General features: G+C 41.9%; 1 protein-coding gene across 5 annotated transcripts in view; it reads right to left on the bottom strand.

The window, feature by feature from the left end:
- The window catches only part of Ipcef1 (interaction protein for cytohesin exchange factors 1), a 74199-nt gene that overhangs the window by 27730 nt on the left and 18668 nt on the right, over positions 1-27801 (bottom strand). For 3 of the 5 annotated variants that reach the window (XM_032894774.1, XM_032894775.1, XM_032894770.1), the window contains exons 3-7: positions 23640-23713; positions 22171-22242; positions 15698-15756; positions 13625-13725; positions 616-988 (exon numbers count right to left, since the gene is read on the bottom strand). In XM_032894774.1, the coding sequence (XP_032750665.1) occupies positions 616-988; positions 13625-13725; positions 15698-15756; positions 22171-22242; positions 23640-23713 (679 nt within the window). The remainder of the gene's footprint in view (positions 1-615; positions 989-13624; positions 13726-15697; positions 15757-22170; positions 22243-23639; positions 23714-27801) is intronic. The other 2 variants (XM_032894772.1, XM_032894771.1) reach the window with 1 other exon arrangement.

Below are 27801 nucleotides of genomic sequence, written 5' to 3'. Positions count from 1 at the left end.
AGAAAAGACTTGTCATGAATGGGTAGTGATAGACACACATTTGTCCTGAATCAAAAATGAAAGTTATCAAAGAATATTTGAAGACACATTATTGATTTCTATACACAACTATATCTTTTGTCAAACGAAAACTCTTTCCCATGAATATAAGCTGTTGCCTCATCTGTAGGTGATGCCCTTGAGAATGCATGTGAAATATCTGCCTTCCATCAATTACAAAGGTACCCTTAAGAGACTACTGATCGGCCCTTTCCAACAGGAAGATGGCCTCTCTAAGCCCATCTGGTAACATTCAAGCAAAATAAATGCACTTTACAGACCCCCAGGGTTTAATTATTAGACTACGGAACCATAAAAGGGGGTTCCCCAAATTTATGGGGAGGAGTTACCATATGATCACATGCCCGCCTGCTTTATTTGGTTAGTGACACTTAACAACCAGGGTTGCCACAGGCGAATTCTACCAAAGGAGCCAGCAGCTAAACCCCATGTGACTAATTATCAAATAGCCATTCATGAGTTTAAAACCTTTTTGTTACAATTTTATATCAGAGTTATATAATACCCCCAACAAATATTTGCCATCTAAGAAGAATAAGCAATTTCCTGGTTTACCTCTGTCTGTCATTCTTGATCCAGAAGCTCTGTCTGGGACTGTTAGGTGGTCTTGACTGTTGTTCAGTGAAGAAGTGTCATCACTAGACAAAGAGTTCAAACAACCACTTTCTGATGTTGTGGAGCTGTTTTCTGAGACCCGGCAACTGCTTGCCTCTGAGGAGGCAAGTGTGTGGACCTGTACAGCAAATGACAGGGGATGTCCCACATCTTCGGTAGCAGGCGAGCTGTTAACTATGTCAAGCCACGACTGTCTTTCTTTAGATCCCGAGGAAGAAAACCGGCTGGGTGCCTTTACTGTATTTTCCAGAGAAGAGAAAGAACATGATGTTTCTCTCCGTTTGGGTGAAGAAGAAGATGCCCGCCGTGCAGCCTATTTTCCACAAATAAAATCAGAAGGAAGAGGAGGAAAAGAAGAGAGACTGTGAATTATCATTCTCTCTGTCCGAATTTTATTCAAATTTGCCCAGAATTGTTTCAAAAAAGTGATTAGAAACTTTTTTAAAAAGTCAGAGGAAAAATGTGTGACACTCATTTCTGTATACCAGCTACCAACAAACATTCTCTAAGAGTCTTTTGTGGGATTTTGAGTTTACTATATAAGATTTGAAAAATCCCTATAGCAAGATTGTTTTACTCAAAACTTTCAACATTTCCAACAACTTAAAGACTACGTTAGAACAATTCTTTAGAACGTTTGTGAGTGCAATGATAACTTGTCATTGTTTTTGATTCACAATGAAATGAGCAAAAACAAGTGAGAAAGATAATTAATAAAAAGAAAGCAGAGGTTTGAGGTGTGGCCTACTGAAGAATACTTCCTAGCAGGTGCAAGATACCTATTCCTCAGAGTGTGACTGACTATTCATCCATAACTATCAAGGCTGAAAATTGAGCTAAATACAAGTCACTCTATGCTTCAGTCCTTCTTAGAAGGGGGAACAAAATATTCATAGGAGGAGATACAGAGACAAAACTTGGAACAGAGACTGAAGGTATGGCCATTCAGAACCTGCCCTACCTGGGGATCCAGCCCATGTACATACAGCCACCAAACCCAGACAATATTGCTGATGCCAAGAAGTGCATGCTGACAGGAGCCTGATATAGTTGTCTCCTGAGAGGCTCTGCCAGAGCCTGACAAATACAGAGGCGAATGCTTGCAGCCAACCATTGAACTAAGAACAGGGTCCCCATTGGAGGAGTTAGAGAAAGAATTGAAGGAGCTGAAGGGCTTTGCAACCCCATAAGAACGACAATACCAACCAACCAGAGCTCCCAGGAACTAAACTACCATCCAAAGAGTACACATGGACAGACCCATGGCTCCAGTTGCATATGTTGCAGAGGATGGCCTTGTTGGGCACCAATGAGAGGAGAAGCCCTTGATCCTGCCAAGGCTAGACTCCCAGTGTAGGGGAATGGCAGGGCAGGGAGGTGGGAAGGGGTGGGTGAATGGGTGGGGGAACACCCTCATAGAAGAAGGGGTAGGGGGAATGGGATAGGGGGTTTGTGGATGGGAAACTGGGAAAGGGGATAACATTTTAAATGTAAATAGATAAAAATAACCAATAAAAATATATCTTAAAAGTTTTATTTGTAATTTATAGTGTTAATATTTTGCAACTGGAATGGGGGAGTCCAGGTGCCACAGCCTATGTTAGAGATCAAAAGAGTCCATTTTCTCCTTTCCACATGTAGACTCCTTGTATTAAACTTAGATTATGGTGCATGGCAGCAAGCATCCGTACCTACGGCGCCATCTTGCCAGCCCCAATCACTCACAACTTTAATACAGTTTCACTGAGCAAGGCAAGAATATGTTTATAGCCTCTGAACTCATGAGCAAGAAGCCAAGGCTGCTCCACTGATGGTGATAAGCAGGTTGCCGTGGGATTCTCTGACAGCAGTGTCCCAGCATGCTCTCCAAGGGCAAATGATCACCCTGAAGGACATTCCACCAGTCCACAGACATAGTGCTAAGGCCACGTCACCTTTAAGGACATCCTCTGGAGGCAGACGCCATTTATGCTGGGATTTTATATTAGTTACATTTTGATGGTGCAATATTTTGAGACTTGACAAATGGTAATATTTATATGTACTATTCTAGGAACATTTACAGTTTTGAATGTTATCCACACCAAAAGATTCAGCAATGCCTTCCACTTTTAACATTATTTATCAATGAAATCCGACATCTATACTTGTTGTGTTCTGGGTTGCCCTGTATCTCCCATGACATAAGCTAGAAGGTACCTCATGGTTCGGCTTCTTGTCGTCATCCTGTTGGACAGTCCTGTCAATTAGGCAAGTAGCAGGGTGGAGATCATTAAAAGGAGAAAGCCAAAGAAAACATTTGGATCCTCCTCAAGACATCTGCAACAGGCTAACCATATCAGAATGCTTTCCTGTGTGTCAATACACTGTGGCACTATGAATTTTCAGCAATCTGTGCTTTTAATGGGAAGAATTGCTACCAACTAATATGTGTCTGCTTGGATCCTCAGTGAACATAGACCACCAAAAGACCAATAAATCTATTGTGCCCCATTTTTATAAGTATGTGCATATGTTGTGCATGTGTGTAATGTGTTTCCTTCTGCACTTCTGGAAGCCTGAGGATGATGTTGGGAATTGTCTTCAATCTCTCTTCTATCTTATTCATAAAGACAGGATCTTAGAGCCCAGAGCTCACCTATGGTTAGTCTTCCAAGGCAGGTTGCTCTAGGGATCCACCTTCAAGCTGGAATTACAGGCAAGTCACACATCCACCCAACATTTACTCAGGATCTGAGATCTGAACTCATGTGTTCATATTTTCACAGTAAATACAATAGCCGTAGCCCATCTCTTCAGCCCCAGAAATAAACCTACTGTGGATAGTAACATGACATTAAAATGCCTGGTCAGATAAGAAATGAAATGGGAACTGTTTCATTCAGCAAAGTGTCAGATTGCTAGGCAGCTGCCTTACCCTAAGTCACCTAGACCAATTAACAACTAAGAGGTCAAAGATCTGTAAATCCTGCTTCTCTAGGAGAGGACTGTGCAGGCCCTTCCCTCTCCAAATAAATGCAGAGCTACTTTACCCATTAGATAGTCTACAAAATAATTAACAAAACCACACATGCTGCTTCCATCCTTGCATGATCTTCTACAGTGAATTATTTTGATGAAGCTTGCCTTCCATTTAAAGGGACCAAGCCTGAACTGTCATTCCTGCCCTGGTATTTATATGAAATGGACTGCATACTCAAGTTATAACTACATTTGCCTTTTTTTTTAAACCTCCAAACTCCCCTTAAAGGAACAGGGAAGGGCATGTTACAGAAGATCTGCTCATGTCAGGTTATGAAGGGCTGGTGATATTCTTGTTGACTGTAACTCAGCAAAAATGCTCTCCCTCCATGTTCACAACATACCACGGAACATTGTGGAGTTGCTTTCTTGTTTCCCTTTTGCCTTTCAGTGCATGTATGTGTGCATGTATGTGCACGTGCGCATACATGTGTGTATGCATGTGTGTTTCTGCACGCTGATAGGAGCTGACTGATAACCTCAAGTGTCTCTCACAAACACAGTCCACCACGCTTTTGAAGGCAAGGTCTGCCATCATTTGGAGCTAACCAATTAGGCTAAACTGACTGGCTCGTGAGTTCCTCGGATGATCCCATCTCCACCTCCCCAGTGCCAAGATTAGAAGGATAGCACCACGCCAAGGTTTTTAAAAGGATTCTGAGGTCAGAGTCAGGGCCTCGTGCTTACAAGCCAAGCACTTTACCAACAGAACCGTCTCCCCTGCCCTAGATTTTATTTTAAAAAAAAATGTATGGGTGAATAATGAAACAGAGAAAAACAATGACAAAAGAACCGGGGAAACTGGAAAACAAACAGAAAAGGGAAAAGGCGTGTGTGTCAGGTGTTGAAAGCGGTCAAGGAGGCAGAAAGTAATATTATCAAACAAACTGGAAATGGGGTTCATCTCAGCAGATTCCAGCTAGAACCTTTTTGTTCTGTTTTGTTTTGTAAACAGCATAGTGCCACAACATGGCTTACTGTTTCTAGGAATCTGTAGCTCCCAGTAGTCAGCACCGAGCACAGAAACATAGCCTTCTGTAAACTGTCGGTATCCTATACTTATAAAACAGCAAAGGAAAGAAAGGCATAGGTCTGCCTTTGCCGCTCCCCAACTCCCTTTGACTAATGGGTCTCCCCTTCAAAGCCAGTTCACATGTCTGGTCCTGTAAGACGTCTCCCTAGTGGTGCCAGGCTGTGAGGTTACCATACCTGGTGCTGCCTTCTATGATACCAAATGAATATGAACTTATTTGACAACTTCTGTTGCCATTGCTGATTGGCGGCTGGGTCATTTTTGGTGAGTTACTTGAAAGCAGGCTGTTCTTAGTCATTTTTACACGTCCATATCTTTTTTGCTTGCATTCTGTGCCCAACACATAGTTGGTAATAAATTAGTGCCAGGAGAGAATGGATCAGAGAAGCAGCTTTGCAAAGAAAATCTCAGCACCACAGTTTAGTCTCTGACTGAGGAGCTTCCTCGAATCTCCATCAACTTGCTGGATAGAATGGCAAACTTCAGGACAGAGAGTATTAGAGTCAGGGACACAATGGGTGATTATAAACTCAAGCAACATGGCTTACTTAATGTGAGGGAATTAAAGTTGTATTTAATGGTTACAGCCTTTACTTTTTACACTTGTGTCTCTGTGGGTGCACACACACACACACACACACACACACACACACACACACACACACGGAGGTCAGAGAACAATTATCATGGGAAATGTTTCTGTCTTTCCATCATATGAGTCTGTGAATCTCTGGGACCAAACTCAGGTTTTCAGGCTTGGTGGCAAGAACCTTGTCTATGAAGACATCTCATGGGCCAAATGATTATAGTTTTAGCTGATTGACATGACTAAATTTAAATATTAAAATTGATTTTCTCATTTTTTTCTGCATGATACTTTTATTATTGGAGAACTTAAAGTGCTATTTAGCGCTAAAATCCTGTTTGGGGGGAAAATGTGTTCAAAACACAAGTTCAACAAGACGAAAAGTAATTGAAAATGAGCACTGAAAGCTGGCAATTAGGAAGAAATGATTCAGCGTAAGTCTTAGCGGCATTAGTCAGGGTATAGTGGAAAAGGAACTAGAAGAATAACAGGACTAAATGTAATAAAATCAAATGAGAGTGAAGGAACAAACATATACTTAGCTCTTTACTTAGTTTAAATTATTGGGGTGTGCACGAGAGTGCCTCTCTATGTGTGAGTATCTGTGTGTGCATGTGGGCACACATGTGTGGAACAGAGGAAGGGGGCACACGCCACAGCACACCAGTGGAGTCAGAGGACGACTTCCTGGCATTGGTTCTCTTGCTGATGTCAGGCTTACAGAGAAAGTGTTTTTACCCATTGAGCATCTCACTCCAGTCCTTTGATTACCTTTGAGCTCCATTCAGGTACCAGTTCTTTGACAGAATCTGCTCTAACTGGAGTACACAAAGCAATAATCCTACTGCCCTGCTCTCCTGGGCACTTCATAGTTTGATCTTCTTCACAATACTCATTACTGCTTGAAGACATTTCTTTGAATGATTAACATGTTCCCCTCTTTGACTAACCACTTAATGATTCGGATCCTCAATGGAGCAACACAGTGTCCTCAGCAGGACCTTGCAGGTGGCAGATACACAAAATTATGCATCGGCTGCCTGATCGACGGGTGCGTCAACAGAAGCAAATAATACAATGTGAAGGGATACATCCTTGCTGTTTGTTTTGCTCTCTGAGACACGGTCTCACTGTGTAGTCCAGGCTGGCCTTAAACTTGGACTCCTCTTGCCTCCGTGCCTGAGAGCTGGGGTTGCAGGCATGTGACACTACGCTCAGACAAAAATCATACCCTTTCTAAAATACTAACACCTTAAAATTTCTACCTATGATAAAGTCAGGTTTACTTCTTTGGAATTTGGTTTCCTCATTTGTAAAACTAAACAAAGGGTTTTGAGAATCAGATGAAACTACCCTTTGTAAGGGATATGCAAAGTCTCTGCACAAGGGAGCATCACTCTGCAGGCTGGAGAAATGGCGCAGCAGTTAAGAGCCTGTACTGCTCTTGCAGAAGAATGGACTTCGATTCCCAACACTCATCAGGCAGCTCACTTCTTGTGACTCTAGTTCCAAGAGATCTAATGCCCTCTTCTGGCCTCCAAGGGCAATGCATTCATGTGTATATACCCACCTTCACTTAATTAACAATACAAATCTCTCCTCTCTCTCTCTCTCCCCTCTCTCTCTCCCTCCTCTCTCTCTCCCCCCCTCTCTCCCTCGCCCCCTCTCTCTCCAGGGTCTTCTTATTGTGTACCTCTGCCTGTCCTAGAACTTGCTATGTAGACCAGGCTGATCTTGAAACTTACAAAGACCCACCTAACTCTGCTTCCTAAGCGCTGAGATTAATAGTATATACCACCATGACTGGCCTATAAGCATTTTTTTTAAAGGTGTACCTAGGGGATCTTGGAGCGTGTGGATGAGGCCATAACCGCAACCCACTTTTCTACCTATCCATGTATTAAGTTCAAAATGCATGCTGGGTAGACCTATAAACATCACAAACAAAAAGATATGTTGAGCATGGCTTCTGACTTTAATAATTCGGTTCCCAGCACCCACATGATCTTCATAGGCTACTTCATGTGTGTGATATGCGTTTATACACTCAGGCATATATACATACACATAAAAACATATTTTAGACAAATGTGGTAATTATAAATAACACAGACACATAAAGCCCAAAGTACAAGGTCAGTCATAGTAACAGCATAAAAAGGCATAGATAGAGTACTCCAGAAATGCTGAGAGAATTCAAAGTAAGACAAAGTAGAACCATACACATGTGTGCAATACCACAATGAACCCATTACTACAAATGCCAACTAAGAGGACTAATAGAAATAACAACACAACAAAAGCAAAAGCAAAAAATCAATAAAACCAAAGGGACAATTTTTTTCCTGGCTTAGAAGGCAGGGAATGCTTTGGCGAAGGGATCCATGCTTGAAGCAGACTGAGTACTCCAAGAATATGCAAGGGGAGTGGCATGCAAGCCGGGGCTTCCTATAACTAGAAACTTTCTCCCTGCAGGTTCAGAAAGGAAGCTTGAAAGACTCAGGGCAAAGCAGACATTTTCCTGGGCTAAGGACAAAGGAGGAATTAGTGACAAGAATGTCACAGCAAATGTGGAATTGCCATGGCCTTGAATAAAAGGCCAGAGAGTAGGGCCAGGGATGGTGTCTTATGTCTTGAATCTTAGCCCTCGGAAGGAATAGGTAGGCAGAGCTCTGTGAGTTCAAGGCCAGCCTGCTCTACATGGTGAGCTCTGGAGAATCAGTCCTGTTAAGGGCACCTTTTAAGGGTCATTTTAAGGAAAAGGTAGACTAGAAATAAAGAGCCTGTTTCAGTGACTCAGGCAAGAGCTAATGAGGGGGTTGGAGTTGGCCAGTGGGAGAACACAGGAAGAGGTAGTGGGAGAGCCTCCATGCTAGCAGGCTGTGAAAATGAACTGTTAAAGCAAGAGACAAAAATATATAATACTGAGTTTTAGCAAAGTTTGAAAATCAGTTCACTTTCCAAACATAAAGCTTACAATCTTTTATATCCGGAGTAGAAAGATGGTTTTTACCCCTCTTTTGCGCGCGCGCGCGCACACACACACACACACACACACACACACACACACACACACACACACAGAGAGAGAGAGAGAGAGATCATAGGTTTAGATTTATGTGTTATATTCACTGGTAAGTCTTCCTACAATTACCCACTTGCAAGCATTCGTACCATTTTATATAGTGAATATTGACCAAGTAACATTTGGTAGACAGCTAGCTATTCAAGCTATAGCCTGTTTAAATGAAATCTGTATTTCTAAAATTATCCTGCACTTGTTTGTTCAGTTTTTAACTTCCTCCCCTACCCCTGCCCAGTGAGCCTCTTTTCAGAGTTTATTTTTACTTCCTGCTACTTTGGCTTGCTTTAGATAGCTTGTTTCAACATTCTGGGAGACATAAAGGAATTGTTCTTCTGAAAAACATCGAACTGTGAGGCCCGAAACATTCTGTTAAAATAATCTGCCAGAGCTACTCCTTCACATCTGCTCCAACTCTTGGTGGTCGACATTCCAAGTACAAGTCAAGTCCCAGCCATCTCACTTCCTTAAGGGCCTGAGCGCTGTCCTAGAAAGCCACTCCCTGATAAACTGGGTTTTTTCCACATGCCAGTCCCGGTCTCCTTTTAAACTCAAAACTGACTTCACACCCCTTCTACTCACATCTAAGTGCTCCCTAATCACTCAGAATGGAGTATCAATCAGAAGCTTAACTGACCTACAAGCCCCATAGAGGAAGGCTACCATCATCCTGGTGCCACTTCCTCTCAGTCTCCTTCAGATTCATGTGCTACCACTCTGGTGACATCTTGGCATCGCTTCTCACCAATGAGATCTCCATTTTCTCCAGTGGGAAATGTCTTCCCAGTGGGTCACCCAGCTGACCCAAAGAGCCTCTTTGACCCACCTTTCCTCAGATTGAAACTGTGTGGGACCCATTCTGATCATCCATGCCTCTGAGTGGGTGCCACAGCCCACTCTCTAGCTCCCGCTCTCCCAGTCTCCTTGTCCATGCTTCTCTACTTGTGCCACAGTAGATCTCCACCTATGATATCTATCTGCATCTATCTCTTTGAACAGGATGTTTCACCCCACAGAGAATGTGAACCATTCATTGATAGGTCCCAAAATCTGAGGAAGTTGGTTCACAATTTAAGTCAATCAATATAACAGAGCAGGTTATCAGACATATAGGTAGACCAGCAGTCTCAACTAACCTGGACCCCCCAAGATCACTCATACACCGAACCACCAACCAGGCAACATACACCAGCTGATATGAGGCCTCCAACATGTATACAGCAGAGGACTGCAGGGTCTTGACTCACTGAGAGAAGATGCACCTAAATCTCAAGAGACTGGAGGACCCAGGGAGCAGGGAGGTCTGGTGGCATGGGGTGGGGGGATGGTGACATCCTCTTGGAGATGGGGGAGGGGGTATGGGATGAGGAACAGTCGGAGGGCAGACTGGGAGGGGAATGAAGACTGAACTATAAAAGATGATTAAAGAATAAAAAGAAATTAAACTTAGAAGAAGAAAATACATGGTGAAAGCAGTAATAATAGCTCTTAAAGCAGTAAGTTACTTAGGGAAATGTGAAATGAGAGGCACGTTTCTTTTGTACTCTTTGAGGAATGAAGAAATTTGAATAATGACACCTACAGGTTATCTTTCAAAATGAAATGTAAAGAGCCTTTTAAATAAGCTGGCAGGGGGAGGGGCTATCATGTCTTTAAGAATTAGGTCATGTTGTGGCTGGTGACATTGTTCAGTGAACAAGTCACTTCCCACTTCCCGTTCAAGTTCAAGGATCTGAATTCAGAAATCTGGCACCCACATAAAATGTTGGGCAAGGTGGCAGGCAAGCATATATAACACTGCCACTGGGAGACTCTCTGGATCTTCCTGGCTAGCCTGCCTAGGGTTATAGTGAGTCCTGGGCTCCCATGTGGAATCCCAAGGTTGGCTCCTGAAGAATGACACTTGGAGTTGACCTTAGTGTTCCCATGTGCATGCCCCACACAAAGCAGATAGTGGGTCCCCTCCCACTGTCGTTCCTGTGAGGCCTTTTCAGTTGGAAAAAACAGAATACGAAACTCTTCTTCCCTCACTTGAGCTCCTACAGTGCACTGTGTTCCCTTGTGGAATTCAGCCCATTGAGATTCGCTACCTGAACCAGAAGTCCAAGATCTCCCGTACTGAAAGTTAAGATTATCTTTACTGTCTAGTGGTAAGAAAATTTAGACATTGATTTAACTACCCAAACTTTGAACATTTTTGAGACAACTTTCTAAAATAATATTATTTTATTATGTTCAGTTCAGCTTCATGAAACAAAGTCATTGCCCAATGACTTTTGTCATTTGTTCTTTGTTAAAAGAACAAAGCAGAGGGAGAACCTGTCAAGACCATATCCAGAGGTTAGGCATGGCCCCTGGTTGAGGGAGGGAGCCACCCATCCATCTCTTTTAACCCAGAATTGCTCCTGTCTAAAGGAAATATAGGGACAAAGTGTAGAGCAGAGACTGAAGGAAGGGCCATCCAGAGACTGCCCCCTTGGGGATCCATTCACAGTCAGACACCAAACCCAGACACTATTGCTGATGCCAAAAAGAGCTTGCTGACAGGAGCCTGGTACAGCTGTCTCCTGAGAGCCTCTGTCAGATCCTGACAATACAGAGGAGGATGCTGGAAGCCAACCATTCCATCCTCAGCGCGGGGACCCCAGTGAGGAGTTAGGGGAAGGAGTGAGGGAGCTGAAAGGGCCTTATCTGGCATCAGTGACAGGGAAAGCCCTTGGTCCTGTGATGGCTTGATGCCTCAGTGTACAGGAATGCTAGGGCTGTGAAGTGAGGGGGCACCCTCATAGAAGCAGGGTGGGAGGGGATGGAATAGGGGATTTGCAGAGGGAAACCAGGAAAGGGGATAATATTTGAAATGTAAATAAATAAAATATCCAATTTAAAAATAACTTGGAAAAATTTTATTGATAACCTAGGCTTCTATACCTGATCATAGCTAGCCTATATCCTACTGAATGAAACAATAACTTGATTTATGCCCTGGATGAAAGTTGCCCAGACTTTTAAGTGTCCTATATGTCTGTTTTTTCAGAAACAAGAGGAAACAAAAACAAAATCTGCCTGGGAAATGTATGAGCAGAAGGAATGTACTCTGTTACCAGGGGAAAACATCCAACTATTCAACATTTGTCCTAGCTTGCTTTTGGTTGCTACAATAAACACCATGACCAATGACAACTTGGGGACAGTTTGTTTGGTTGGGCAGTCACAGTCCATCATCAGGAGAAGCCAAAGAAGGAACTCGAGGCAGAAACCTAGAAACAGAAACTGGAGCAGAGGCCACAAAGGAACATTACTGATGGACTTGCTCTCCATGCTCTCTTTTAGCACCTAGACTATCTATCTGCCTAGGGATGGTACCACCCACAGTGGGCTGGGCCCTCCCATATCAATCATTAATTAACAAAATGCCCCCACAGAATTGCCTACAGGCAATCTGATATGTGTGTGTATATAAAATTCTCTTAGATGGGGATTCTCTTCTCAGATAACAGTAGCTTGTATTAAGTTGACAAAACACTAAGACAACGTTTATCTGACAATTTTATCATGTATTACTTTAGAAAATACCTATCAAAAGACTTAGATCTTCTTAAGAAACATCATTTAAGGGCTGGGTAGGCGGCTCAGTTGATATTGTGCTTGTCCTGAGTTCAATCCTCAGCACTACACAAAAACCAAGTATGGTGGTACACACATGCAGTTACAGTAATCATAAATGGGGTGGGGCGGTCATGAATAAAGACAAAAAGTTCAAAATCATTGCCAGCTATACAGAAAGTTAAAGGTCAGCTTGGGTCACTTGAGACACTGCCTCAAAAAAGACGGGCAGCAAGCATTTGATTAATGAATTGGGGGGGAAAGTAGAGAATCTTCTAAGTGTACTAACCTAACTTTTAGATCTCTTAAGTTTCTCATGCTTAAATATGCAATGCTGAACTTCAGATCTACAGACAGGCAAGTATCATGGTATAGTTCCACCCAGGTTTCCTCTGTCAGGAAATGAAAACAGTAAGATCAACTTCCTTGTGGCCTTGAGAAGCAATTTAGAAAACCAGAAATAAAATAAATAAATAAACAAACAAACAAACAGACATGAGGTACAATAAAAGTGATGGATAAATATGACACATTAAAACTCATGAACCATAATTTATTAAAAGCCATGAAATTGTTTTAAAAAATAGTGAGAGCAACTCACTTTTAGCTGACAAGCATAGATGACAAATACATGCTATTTTCAATATAGAGAGTCACAAACTGGAGAATACCACCAATCACCAAGAATGAGGAAGAGGAAACAGAAGAGCAGGTAAAAACTAAAACCATCCAACACACAGCAAGAGAAGATACAAATGGCTCTAACCATGGAAAGGGATTTGGCTTCACTAGCCATCAGTAAAATGCAAATAAAACACTAATGTTTCTCGAGATTGTTTGACAATTAAATGATCATGTATTTAGCACCTGATACATGATAAAGATAAAGCTATAAGTTTGCCTGGTGGTGTATGTCAGACGTAAAGCTCATGGTAGCATGTGGGAGGTCCTTAGTTCAACCAATCAACCCAAAACAATATTATCAATGACCTATTAATTTATTTTTAAAATCTATATGCCCAATGATCCCTGTAGATTATCTACATCTATACATCCTAATACAAAGTAACTCTCCAAAGTCTTGGCATCCATGAAGACCTGAAGTTCTAAAGCTTAGCACAGAACTTAGACTGTTCTTTGGAAGCCTGCCACACCAGTCCACCTGCCATCTTACTGGGCTGACCCCAGCTGGTGTCTCGTCTTGATAACTGTTTTGCTTTTCATACTCTATATTTAATGCCACTTTAAAGTTCATCTTGCATCATTGTATCACAGGCACCCGGGCAAGGCACTTGACATTCCTTCTGAGGATATGTAGGGTATAATTGATACACACTGCCAAATGAGCCTCTGCAGGCGTTGGCCTGCCACTCAAAAGCCCTGTACATCTCCATGCATCCTCTGAGTGTGATCCAGTCCATCTGTGGGTTATTAACAAATACGTCAAGATTGTCATCCCCTTGGGTTGCTATGGAGAAGGCTCTAAGTCAGCGCCCTGAGTCAGCAGCCTGAGAATTGCACTTGCTCTTTGGGAAGTACCTTTAACTTTGCCCATTCTAAAAGTTTACTAGCCAAGGTAGGCAGGGACGACCACACAAAGGAATAGTGACCAACGACTACTCACATCTACACGTACCACAGGAGAGGATGTTGCAGACGCGGATGGAGGGGGCGGTGCCTCTGCGGCTGTTTCAGGATCTTCCTGCTCACTCTCGCTGTAACATTCTAAAACCAGAAGGAAGATGCTTCAGGTTCCAGGGCTTCCATCATTTATTCCATAGTGAATGAGCAAAGGTTTTTCCCTTTTCCTCCATCTGCCTATTGCAATGTCAATCCAACTCAAAAGGCAAGTATCCAAAAAGGAACAAAACTAAAAGAAGTAGAAAGCAAGAACTCTCTGGCGCTACCTGTTGAAAAGAAATTTAAGGACTGGGAGAAGCAAGTGGTCCCCATAGTGACTTCTGCTGCCACAGAGCATGGAGCACACAAGACAGGGGCTGTTATTACTCAGAAAAAAATTAAAAAAATACCTTTAAAATGTGCGTCATTATAACACAGTCAGCCATAAAGATGGGAATCAGAAGGAGTCTTGGGAGCGGACTCTGACCCACTCATGGCTGGTACCCAAATAGCAAAGAGGAGCGACCATACTGAGCCTGGGGCTGAACCCTAAAAATGGAGATCCCCCAGGGAGATGCTGGAAGATGAAGCTTTAGAGTTTTAGAGACAATATCACACAGGGTCTTTAAAAACCAGAGTGGAGTAAAAATGATACTCTGTTACGTTTGTGGACAGAGCCTAGCATAACTGTCCTCTAAGAACACCACCCAGCAGCGGAGAGGAAGAGATCCAAGACCCACAGCCAATGTTAGACAGAGCTCGGGAGTCTTTTGGAAGAGTTGGAGGAAGGATTGAGACCTGCAGGAGATACTGGTTCACAAAAAGACCAACAGAGTCAACTAACCTGGACCCCTTGCAAGGGGTGGGGGCTCCCAGACACTGAACCACCAACCAAAGAACAAGCATGGGCTAAGCCTAGCCCCTCCCCCGCCCTGAGCATATGCAGCATACGTGTAGCTTGGTCTTCATGCCAGTCCCCCCAACGACGGGAGGAAGTGCTGTCCATGAATCTGTTGCCTGCCTGTGAATCCTGTTCCCTTAACTAGGCCACCTTGTCTGGTCTCAGCGGGAGAGGATGTACCTAGTCCCTAGTACCTAGTACCTAGTACCTAGTACCTAGTGCTGGGGTAGGGTGATACTCAGGGGGGACTCCCCCTTCTCAGAGGAGAAAAAGAGGGTGTACAGGGGAGAGCGTGCATGAAAGGGGACCAGGAGAAGGGGGCTGCAATCGGGATGTAAACTTAATTAATTAATTAATTTTAAAAAGAGTCAGACAGACAACCGGGGGTCTGTCTCCCCCGGTTGATAACAACGGATGCTTACCTGATAGAAAAGAGGACCAACAAGGTGGTTAGATGGCAATTTCACAGCATTGTAATAAACTCTCCTTATTGGTTCAAATCTGCCACATTTTCATTTCTACATTTAAGATCTTACAACTAAGCATACAAATTTCTCCTTACAGTCCCTGAGTGTCCCAATATCTAAACACCTCAGCACCAGAATCTGCCAGTGGCCCGCCCTGGCACCTACAGCCTCTATTCCCACACTGATGGCTAAATAACATTATGAAGACGTATGTCCCTGTGGCTTGTGCAGCGCAAAAAAGTACCGGGGGGTGGGGGGTGGGGGTGTCTCAGCCTGGCCTTCAGGTTCAGGGAACAATTTTAAGGTAACTAATGTCAACCTCCAGCTGGTGGAAAGGTTAACCTGTCATCGGAAATGGTGGGATGAAATCTATCTGACTAGACCGTGACACACGCAGGCCCATGAGTAAGAGCTCTGTAAGGAGAGCACCACACATTTGCATTGGCAATTGCTGGGCTATCAGTGAGGCCTGCAGCTGCTCAAGTGTGGGTGAAGTGTGAAATCACTTCGAGCTGGTATGGGAAACCAGGCTCCATGGTGAGGCTGCGTGAAGATGGTTTTCTGTACCTTTGAGATCATTTCGAATGCCAAACTATGTCTCCCTGGAATGTGCCTATACATAGAACCTCAAGGCGTCTCTCTCTCCACCCTGATTTGGTCTAGCCTAATATCCTTGCTAAAATTTCAGAAACACAAAAATACAGTGTACCTTCATCCTTGGTAGTGGATTCCTTGTGGGTCACAGCAAATCCAAGTTTGTTTAGCCACCTAAGATTCAAATGGAAAGTAAACATTTGAGCTGTCAGCTGGGCCCCTGATCCACTCTGCTTAGACCCTGAACCTGCTCCCTGTATCAGACTTCACATAAAATTCAGCCCTAATTCTACACTGAGTATTTCCTAGAGCATTATGAGTGTGAGACACGGAGACCTCAGATTTCTGGTTTCACAGTACTTGGCTTTCCAAAGGTCTACATTGTAAGAGAAGTGGGATAAGACTTTATCCAGTGATTAAGGAAGAAAGCTAAGTAAGATATTCTAACTATATGAACAAATATGTCTTCTTTAGTAATTATGTATTTTAAGTCTTTGGTCACCATAAAGCTATGGGTCACCAAATTCAGCCGCTTGACCATCAAAGCCATCTCTTATTTTTTTTAGATTTATTGCTATTATATGCATTATACATGTGGGAGCCAGGAGACAACTTTCGGGACTCAAGTCTCTCTTTGTTCCTGTAAGTGGCTTTCAGGTGTTAAGCTCAGTGCGTCAGGTCTGCCTGGGAAACTGTTTGACCCACAGAGCAGTTCCAGCCATCTATTATTGAAATAATGCCAATTGATTTCAGAAGAAAAATATCCATAACATTCATTCCTAAGTCAGAAAAATGTTTGTGCTGCTCAGTAGGCGATCTGACTAGAACACAGAGGGGATTACTAAAAGGTAGAAATGTTTAAGTTCTAAACTCTTCGTGGAAGGTGACATTGGCAAGGTACCATCGATCGGTTTGCTTCCTATTGATCAGATCCCAGTTGTGCAATAAGTCTAGACAAACCTTAACAAACCCAAACTCTGTTCTTTTTTTTTTTTTTTTTGGTTCTTTTTTTTTTTTTTTCGGAGCTGGGGACCGAACCCAGGGCCTTGCGCTTCCTAGGTAAGCGCTCTACCACTGAGCTAAATCCCAGCCCCCAAACTCTGTTCTTAATTCTAGGCCACTGCCATGCCTCCTCAAGATTTCAGTTAGGAACATATTATAAAAATAAAAAATGCCTAAAAAATAAGAAACAAAGCCTGCCTGTTCCATATATTCCTCTTTACTCACTCATATTTGAAAGGAAAATGTCCTTTGGGTACAGTGGCTGTCTAGGGGACCATTTCCCAAGTTTCTGTTTGTGTTTTGAAATATTCCTGGGGTATGGTTTGGGTTTGTTTGTTTGTTTGTTTGTTTTTGGAGAAACCAGCACTTTCAATAATGACTTAAGTTAATATCATCAGAATAACAGCAATGCTTCTACACATTTCCCACATATACTTTCCTTCCAGTCCCGTCCTGCATCAGGAGCTACCCAGCTTGCTGCACTGGCAGCAAACACCACACATTCCCAAATCTACAGCTGCCAACTTCTCAGAAATTCCTACCTAGTCTTCAACCAGACATGATCTTGCTATAGTCGTTATTTAAATATATGTTATATATTTATTATGCATTATATGTTATTTGCTATATATTACTATCATATATTATATAATACATCACAAGTTATATGTTAGATATTATACATTGTGTATTATATATCATATGTTACAATATACTATATATTATGTGTTATACATTCTATATTTTATATATACCAGAAGGCTAGTGAGCCCAGTCTCCTTCAAGATGTTCACTTTAGCTCCACAATAGACTCAAGTCCTCTACAGCCACATAAGACTGGACCAACACTGAGACACAGGCCATGCTGTTGGAAGGCGGGAATGTTTATCTGGTCCCTAAGTGATGACAGATAAGTCAAAAGAACAGGGTCAGGGCACCCAAGAGCTAGTGAACACGAGGGGAAAATCCCCCATTTTGGAACACACACACTGCCCACTGTGTTAACTAGGTACAGGGAGGTATTTTTCACAGAATGACGAGCAGGCATAGGCAATGTTATTTGTGTCTAAGGAAAAAATGGAAAACAAACACATGAAGCAATCGTTGAGCCAAACATGACAGTGGATACAGTCAGTTCTGAGCAGGCAACTTGAGGATATGTTCAAACTTGAAACATGTACCTTCTTGGCCTAGCAATTGTAACTGTGAATATCTGTTTTAAAGAGAAAAAAAGCAGCGCTTCATGTAGAAAAATGTAACTGTTAACAAGGCTTGTAACCATAGAAAGAAAAGGCCATGTTAATTGTCAATTGTTCAGGTTTGGTCTTTTGTTACATATTGTAATGCTACTTAATTTTAAACTATTGGTCGAATAAAGATACCTACAGCCTGTAGCCAGGCAGAGGGTAGATATGGCTTTGGTTCCTGGGCTTGGGGTCTGGGGGCAGGAGAGATTGGTGAGAGAAGAAGATGCTGTGGGGTAAAGGATCATGAGAACTGGCCTGGAGGCCTGGCCAGTAGGAGTAAGAGCAGCCCAGGTGGGGCATGGTAAGTCATATCTTAGAGTTATTTACAGGAAAGCAGACAAAATAGCCAGAGAGGGTTGATACCTGCCCGGCTCTAAATGTTGATAATGGCTTATTATAAATATAAAGGCTTTGAGTCTTTTATCTGGGAACTCAATGATCAAAGAAACTCTCCAACTAATTTAATTATTACTAGAACAGTTAATAATTGTCTATTAATAAGAAACTAGATAAATAATGATCTGGATTATATGAATGCTGTGTTTTAATGAAGCTAATAAAAATATTCATAAAGGGAATTGTAATGACTCAGGAAAAAAAGCTACTATGAACATAGTGTTAGTAGAAAAAAAGAACAGGACCATATGTTTGCCCTGTCCTAATTTTCTATAAACCTGACGCATCTACACCTGTGTGTAAACCGGTGCACACAGTGTGAAGAGGGAAACCTTCACACCGTCAAATGTGGATCAGCCTGGGAAGAAGATGGATGGAAGGCCGGAGGAGCCAGAAACTCACGTGTTTTCTATTTCTGTGTGATATAGATTTTACAAGGTGTCTCATCATGTATTACCTCACTTACATTTAAAATCATGGAGGAGGAGAAGCAGGAGATGGTTCCTGAGTAAAGTGCTTGCCATGAAAGCATGATGGCCTGATTTTAGATTCCCAGGACCCACATAAGGAGGGAAACAGTGGCACTAGTCTATGTCCCCAACACTGGGGTAATGGGCAGAGGCAGGCAGATCTATCATGAGGCTTGCTGGCTAGACAGGTCACCCAAAGGGAAGACTCTGTGTTCAGTAAGGAAAAGTGTCTCAAAATATAAGATATAGTCAACAGAGGAAGGCACCCAGGGTTGACCACCGGCCTCCACACTTACACACACAAACATACATGGACATCTGCATGCATATGTGCACACACATGAACATGTGTGCTACACAAACAAAAATTTAAAGCACATTTTCTAAATCAGATAAAATACAATATATTTCATGGTCCACTTTAAGAAGACCAACAGTTTTCAGTTTATAGCCCCCCAAAAGTTGTAGTTAGCCAGAGTTAGTGAAGTGACTGAAATCTGAAATCACTACCCATCCCTCCCACTTCCTCTCTGCCCACCATACCATTCCTAGATATATTATTGACTAGTTTAAGCAGGCTCCATCAAGAGAAAAGGAAGAGTTTTAGGTGTCATTAAAAATAAATCTCTAGGTATCATCTATATTATCTTGTAGGAAAAAGGACAAACTTGGTGGTCCTTGTTGGCTATTGGAAGTATTATGCTAAAAGCAACCCAATAATGGCTGTGATGATTGGCTTCATAAAGTTGACACAACCTGGAATCCTCAGGGCAGAAGATCTCATTGAGGGCATTGCCTATATCAGGCTGAGCTTGTCTCTGGGGCATTATCTTCATGATACTGAAGTAGGAACACCCATCCCATAGTGGGAAGCACCATTCCCTTGGCTTTAGTCCTGAATTGTATAAACATGAGGAATACTAACTAAGCATAAAACAACAAGCAAGCAAGGATCCAGGCATTTATTCTCTCTGCTCTTGACTACAGACATGATGTTTAAGCTCCTTTCCTAGAATTTTAAGTGTAATAAACCATTTTCTTCCCTACACTGCTTTTCGTCAGGCTCTTTTATGACAAAGTAGAAGTGAAACTAGGACAATGGTTTTACAGATATAAGAAATCATCATGTATCCAGGCGCAGATGAAATGGGCCATGTCATCCTGAGAGTGAAGTGAGCAACTTAAGGACGATGATTAAAATTAATCCTTCAAAGTATGCAGATAATTGGAGAGATTCGAAATGAGGGCACAGGATGCAAGAATTCAAATTTCAACTTATGTCTTGTTTATTAGTTGGGAAAGGACACATTACACAGGCTGACATTAAGATTTGATCTTGATTGTAGTGACAGGTATTGAGTTACTAGCCATCAAGATAAAGGTATTTATCTATCAATAAAACACATACAAGGCCTGCCAGTAATTAGGAATCTGCAAATGGAAAACAAACCCTGAAGATAAAGTGTAAAGATAGAAACAAAAACTGAGCTGGTGGGAGCCAGGAACAAGGAGCTAAGTAACCTTGATGTGTAACTTAAAGTACCTGGAACACAATGGATCCCAATAACCTCATAAAAGTCTAACCTTCTCTTGAAAGGAAATGTATTCTGCTGTGTAGGAGTCACTCACCAGGCAACAAAGCACTCCAAAGGACTATTTCTCTGGGATGTTCTCTCTCACCTAGTCCTCCGCTGAGAAAATGAAAACTACTTTAAAATGATCACCCCTGAGACGGGTGGGGAAGATGGTAACAGGTAAAGCTGAAGATACACAAAGCCCAGGATGCTGTTAAAGGAGTTATCGGTATGTGATGGTGGGTAGCCCTGTCTCCCGACCACCACAAGCCAGAGCCAGTCCTGTGAACCTCACTGGTGACTCAACTGCAGAATAGCATTCATCATCTCTGTGTTCTAAGTAAGTACTTCTAAGCAAGAGCATTACCCCCTCTGGATGCTTGAAGACTGTGTCATTGCAAATCAGCTGGATTGAGTCACCAGTGCTATACAGAGATGAGTGATGACCTTTGAGGGGTATAAGCCTTTCTTTTGATGTGTCTTCTCCCACGCCCACCCCCTCTCTCTCTCTCTCTCTCTCTCTCTCTCTCTCTCTCTCTCTCTCTCTCTCTCTCTCTCTCCCCCCCTCCCTCCTTCTCTCCATCCCTCCATCCCTCCATCCCTCCTCTTCTCTCTCTTCTTTCTCTTCTCTCTCTCTCTCTCTCTCTCTCTCTCTCTCTCCCTCTTGATAAACACAAGGGGGGGTGTAAAACCAGGAAGAGTCTCTTTGTATATCAAAGATATATTTGGAGGACCCAGCTGTCAATTTCTTCTCTGAGAGCTAACCATGGTTTCCCAACTTCCTGTGAACTTTGTTGTGTTCTCATCTGAAGAAATGAGGTGAGGGTAAGCTAAGTGGCTATTATAAATGAGAAGGCCACCAGCTAGACAATGCTGCAGAAGAGGTGACCTGAAGCAGGGGTGAGAGGTGTGTCATGAAAAGTAGCACCTATTTTAGTTAGCTTTCTAAAACAAGAAGGCGAAGAGGGATTATGTCTGGAAGATAAACAAGGAACTTACCATGTACAAATAGATAGCAGAGTCTCAGTGTAAACTCTATGGATGGAGGAATTATGGCGGTGGAAGGTGTTGACTATTATTGCCCAGCCTTTTTGGCAATGGGGCACACTATAGATGTTTCATAGACTTTATGTTATTACATGATGGTCTTCAAGACACCAAGAATAGGCATTTTAGACAAGTAGGATGTCCTCTATGCCTCAAGGCAGCACCTAACAGACAGCTTCACTCAAATTACAATGCATCTTCATCTAAACCAGGAGGGAAGTCGGAACTGAATGCACTGACTTAGCAGAGCAAGCAGGAAGCAGAGAGAGAATATTTTTTAAAGTCAGATACACTCGAAGTAGATGCTCAGGGTGTTACATGAAGAAGCAGGCAGCAAGACCACGAGCTAATCACACAGCACATGCTACAGGCTGCAGAGACTGGGTGAGGATCAGACAGCTGTGAGACTGGTTTCAGGCCTCCTTTGGGTCCTTCTTCTTGGGATGTGAATTTCAGCTTAAGGTTTCAGTCCAGCTACCCTCTCCTCTCAAGGGCTCCTTTAGAAGAATCTCACAGCTACTTTTTAAAACAGCCATTGGGATAAGCGTACTTCCCCCAAAGGACTACAAATGCTGGAGAAGAAAGCAAGATGGTCTTAAAATTGCTAAAGAAATTAACTGACAGAACAAGATAAAGTAACAAATAAATAGGACAGGAACTGGTTGGGGATTTGGCTCAGTGGTGAGCGCTTGCCTAGCAAGCAAGGCCCTGGGTTCAGTCCCCAGCTCGAAAAAAAAAAAAAAAAAAAAAAATAGGACAGGAACTGATGTGATCATTGGCTTAAAACTCTAATGTCAGACCAAAGTGAGTTCACCCTCTTAGGGACTGGGCCCACCAGTTTTATCTACTTACACATTCATTTCCTGCAAATTCTCTGCTGCAAAGTAGAAGGTTTTGATCTGTGGGTGATTGATCTTAAATGCACTAGAAAAAAAAAAAAGAAAAGCACGCAAGTGTTAGTGTTTTTAAAGTAATTGTTATACTAAACACCTATTATTTAGTCTTGATTTCACTTAGTAAAGTGAAGAGTCAATTTATCCTGTCAGGGCTGCATTTTAGCCATTCAAGAGTTTCCATTTAAGTGTGCGTGTGTGTGTGTGTGTGTGTGTGTGTGTGTGTGTGTGTGTGTGTGTGTACGCGAATGTGTGTGTCTTTTTTTACCTGCTATTTAACTGTATAAAGACAATTAAATTCAAGAATCCCTGAGTTGTCAGTTAACATTATTTGAATCAACTCATTCAAGCAAGATATTATTTACATTCAACCAAATATACAGTGGCATTTTATTTATAGGAAAACAGTCATATATGCAACTTCTACACCCTCGTGACTCTTCAGAAGCCATAGATAAGGGGCTCTGTATTGGTAAAGGAAAAGTTTGAACTAGATATTAGCTAAAGGAAATTGACGACCCATCCATGACAGTAAGCAGAATGTTTTCACTTACCAAGCACACCAGAAGATCTATAGAGCAGGACAGTTTTGGTTGTCTGGGGGAGGGGGGTTGTTTGTTTATTGACAAATCAAAAATCAAGAACATCAACACAACCAACACAGAGCAAAACATAGCTGTTACACCCATATAACAAAGAATAAAAGCTAACAGTGGATCCCAAGACAACAAATCATTGCTGATCAATGAAGAAATGTCCCTTTCTGATAATATGGGAGATGATATTGAAGAAAGAAGAGAAGGATGAGGGAAGACACAAAAGTAAGTCACAGCCAGATGCTCTCTTGAAATGACCATGTGACCAAAGTGTACATGCAGCTGTCCAAGGAGCTCTGAGCTGTTTCCAGACCCTATAGGCTCTGTGCTTGTGAGCAGAAGAAAAAGCATGAGCTAGAACTGCCTTCATTTCCATCTCTGCTCACATTTAGTCTGTAGCAGGCTGCAATCCCAGACTAAACACATCAGAGCACTCAATGGTAAGGCTGATAGTAATAATCCCACGAGTCAAGATGATCTGCTCTTGCTGTAGGGTCTGCATTTCTGCCTGGTGACAGAAATTTGTTTAGCTCTTTGTTCTTTACAAGGTCAAAGTCTCAACATTGATTCCCTTGCCTTTGTGGTGGGGAAAGTTAAACCCACCCACCCACTCCCCAGGTTGAAATATCCGAAAATGAGAAGTAAGACATTTCTATGAACCTTTTCTATGAGCATATATACTTATGCAGTTCCAATTCACAATGCTAAAACTTTCCAGACATTTGAGTTCTACCTGTACCCACTTACATATCACCCCATCACTAGGTAAACATTGAAAACAGCTATGATCCTGGACTGGGGCTTTGTGGGGGGCAGGGGATGTACAACTCACTTTTTTTTCTTGCATTCAGAGGCTCTTTCCACTGTGAAATCTGGCAGGTTGACAAATCCATCTGCTTTCTCTGCCTGAAACACATAGCACACACATTAATAAATGCTGGGATCCTAAGCTTTGAAATGGTGACAACAAATAGAAAGGGTATGAATGAAATAAAGTAGAATCTACCGGAACGTCCATGAAGTAGTATCAACTAGCCATGGACTTAGATACACCATTTACAGGAGAAATTAATATTCTAAAGAACACAAACAGAATATTCTCATAAGAAATGACATGATACAGCTTAGGGATGGTCAATATACAACAGGCCCTGTCCCTGTCCCTACCTTACTTCTGTCCTTATGAAACCCACAAAGTTAACCCACCCACGTCCTGCTTCCTGCTGAGCCTAGAGGCAGGCATAGCATCATTTCCCCCCCAACACACACACAAGTGTGGTAAGCCACAAGCACAGGAGATGAAACCAAATTCGCAGTCTTGGGATGATGGACAGAGCCTGGCCTTGAGGCTGGCAAACCCTTAGATACACATCTCGCTGTCTGTTAGGACGCCAGCAAACCAGGGTAAGTGAAATGCTCAACAGACACTCAACAGGGATGATCTTCTTCCCCAAGTCTATAGGCAGTGTCCGGTCAGAGCCACACCTTGTGAAACTCTAGTGCCATGAGTTGATTCTTGTAGAAGAGAGTCCTCAGGAGAGAACGACACTGCAGATGTCATAGGAAGCATGCTGCTTTAAATTGGTTGGTGATTCTCAACCTTCCTAATGCTGTGACCCTTTAATACGGTTCCTCATGGTGTAATGTACCCCAACCATAAAATTATTTTCGTTGGCACTTCGTGATTATAATTTTGATACTGTTATGAATCTGTATTATGTAATAATGTAAATATCTGTTTTCTGATGGTCTTAGGCAAACTTTGTAAAAGAGTCGTTGGACCACAAAAGAGACATGACCCATGGTTGAGAACTTCTTCAACAAACCTAAAAAACAAACTCTTCACAGGAAGTGCTATAAAGGCCCCGCCTCTCTATGAACCAGTTAACTTGTATGAATACAGTTGAGATGGTCTGCAAAAAAGTTGGGTCATTTGTCTTAAACAGAGCGTGGATTTCTTCTCATACTCCCTAACATCCCTGAGCAGAGAAACACAATTTTAAAAAAACAAAATGTAAGTGAAGTAGCAGATATTAGGAGATGAAAACAATTTTATTTTGAAAACAGAGTATTAATTTTAAAATCAGCTAGGTGTTAAATTTGTTCCAGGGTGATTTTAGTTGACTTTGTTTCTTTGTCTCTGTTCCATATCACTGAGAAATCAACTTAATCGTTTCTTCAGAAAAATTAAACTGTGAAATAATCAACTCTATTCCTAGCCTCTATCTCCTACAAGACTAGATTTATCCAAGCATGCATCTACATATTCTCCTTTATGAGAATTAAAACTCAGTACTTGTGAGAACTTCTCTCTACAAAAGATTTATACACACCCCATACACTGAGTGCATGTATAGACACACTGTTTACTGGTATTTAGTCACCACATATTGGCTTCACCAATGTCATCTTTAAAAAACAATGAAGTATTCAAGAATGTACAATATATGAGTTGATATTTTATAAAACACATAATGTTTCCTGTGATTTTTCAATTACGATGATAAGAATAAATGTAATTTTGGGAAACCAGCTCCCATCCATTGCTAGAAACATATCCAAAACAACCAAATCCAGATGCTCAGGTATATATGTACATTCACAGAACCATAATTCATAACAGGAAACAGACTGAAACAAATGAAATGACCATCAATAAACAGACTGCGATAAAGTCACACAGAGAAATATTATATATAGCCACAAACTCCATGAAAGACTGACAAATGCTACGTGGATAAGCCGTGAAAATATTATGTTAAATGAAAGATTTTAGCCACAAAAGATCACATATTATCCGATTCCATTTATATAAAGTATTCAAAATAACAAATACATGATAACAAAAAAAAGCTATATATCCAGGCCTTTGGGAGTGAAGAATTGGGCATAACTGCTTCAAGGGAGTAGAATTTTGTCTTGGAAATAGTGTAGAACTAGATAGAGGTTGTTGTAAAGTGTTGTGAGTGTACTAAATGCCCTCTCAAGTACTGACTTCATGGTTGATCTTCTGTAAAGTGGCCATATTCATAAAACATAGATGCCATGCTAAAATATTTTCATAAAAACTCCCAGACCTGGGAAAAACAATTGTTTATATTAAGCATTTGTTGCCACCTCCCCCTAACATGTATCTCCATGTGAGTGTTCTAGATTCTATGAAATATCAATACTTCCTTTGCTAAGTCCTATCTAACTCTTCTATAACCTGAAATAGACTCTAGTGACTGTCAACACAGTCCAGTCCTCTCCTGTGCCTCCTGGCTTTGCTTTCCTGATACACTACACTGCTGCTCACCTTGTCTCTAGTTCCCCCCTCTTTCGTCTCTAGTTCCCCCCTCTTCTGACGCTTTCATGGGGTCTTCTGCTACTTCTCCAGGACCAGGGTTCCTTGCAGTTCAGTCCATAAACCTATACCCTCTTCAATCCAGCAACTCCGGAATCATATATCATCTGTACACATGCATCCAAAATCTATAACTTGAATCAAGAGTCAATCCTGAAGCCCCTTGTGTAGATTGATAATTGTATAGGACAACTGAGATGTTCCTTTTGGTCTCCATGCACACAGAGGGAACACACATGCCGCAGCAAACACATGATGAAAAATGGATGAATATGTTAAGCCATTTGGGAACTAAGATTTTTCTCCAGAGGGTGAATTCTTATTTTCTGGAGACTGGTTTGCCTGCTGAGAGAAGGGGTTGTTGTCAAAGAAGGTGGCCCACACGCTGGGATCATTTTGCATACAAGCACTAAGCCTTCTGCTTCTCCATCATACTAGCTGCATGTGGTCCTTGCTGGAAGCTAAGAGGGTCTGGCACCATAATAAGCATTTCTTTTCTTTATGAGCTACCCAGCCTCTAGTACTTTGTTATAGAAGATGAACTGAGATAATTCTTCCCAGAATTCATGCAGGTTATGGTTGCATCTTCCACAGATGGTTCATTCGTCTATTCCTACCACATCATGACCTGTCCATCACCATTAGCATTTTGTTAGGTTACTGCAACGGCCTCCAAAGCCAGACCCCCCTCTTTCTAATTCTTTCCTTCTACCTAATATAGCATCCGAGTAGCAGCCACGGAAAATCTCCACATCATGAGCATGCTTCAAAAGTCACTTCTCTAATTAAAACCCTGCATGGTTCCCAGTTGCTCTTGGATAAAGCCTAAGTGTCTCAGCAGAAAGCCCTTTATGACCAAGCCCTAATGAGTTCCACAATTCCATCTTCTCCAATGTCCCTGTCCTCTAGTCAACCAAAAAACAAACTGGAAAATTAAAACAAAGAAAACTATGTTCTTACCGAGCTAAATTACTAAATTAGAGCTAACACCCAATTTTTTGCCATGACATATCCCTCTGAACAATTTAATTGCAATGCCATAAGCATGTTTTATATGGCAATAATATGTAAATCAACCAAAAAATGAAACATACAGGGGATGGAAAGACGCTCAGTTGGTGAAGTGCTTGCCACATAAGCATAAGGATTTAGGTTCAACCCAAAAAACCCATGCAAAAAGCTGACCACACTAGGAAAGCAGAGGCTCAAGGATCCCTGGGCCTTGCAGACCAGTGTGTCTGTTCTAGTCACAGAACTTCGGGTTTAGTGAGAGAACCATATGAAAAGGTAAGGCTAAGAGCAATTGAGAGAGACGCACACAACCTTTGACCTTTGACCTCCATATACCTGTACACACACACACACACACACACTCAAATAGATAAATATAAAAATAAATAATAAAAGAATTGTAGAGTTTTTGGTTTCTTTATAAAAACCCAATTTTGTTATGTAAACATGTTTTTGTTTTGACCCCAGCTGTGAGATACGGGGGCTGCTTCAGATTGTCCACAGCAGCTGACTACTTGGCTCATGCATGATTCCGCCAGCTGCAGATAGATTAATTGTGAGATCTCTTGAGAGAGAATAAATGCCAAAGCCCAGAGAGGAACTAGGAAGCTCTGAAGAAGGCAAGGCTGTTCCTCCA

The sequence above is a fragment of the Rattus rattus genome, chromosome 2, assembly GCF_011064425.1.
Source record: "Rattus rattus isolate New Zealand chromosome 2, Rrattus_CSIRO_v1, whole genome shotgun sequence".
NCBI lineage: Eukaryota > Metazoa > Chordata > Mammalia > Rodentia > Muridae > Rattus > Rattus rattus.
Note: the sequence above shows the minus strand (reverse complement) of the source record. Positions and strands in the feature narration are given on the sequence as shown.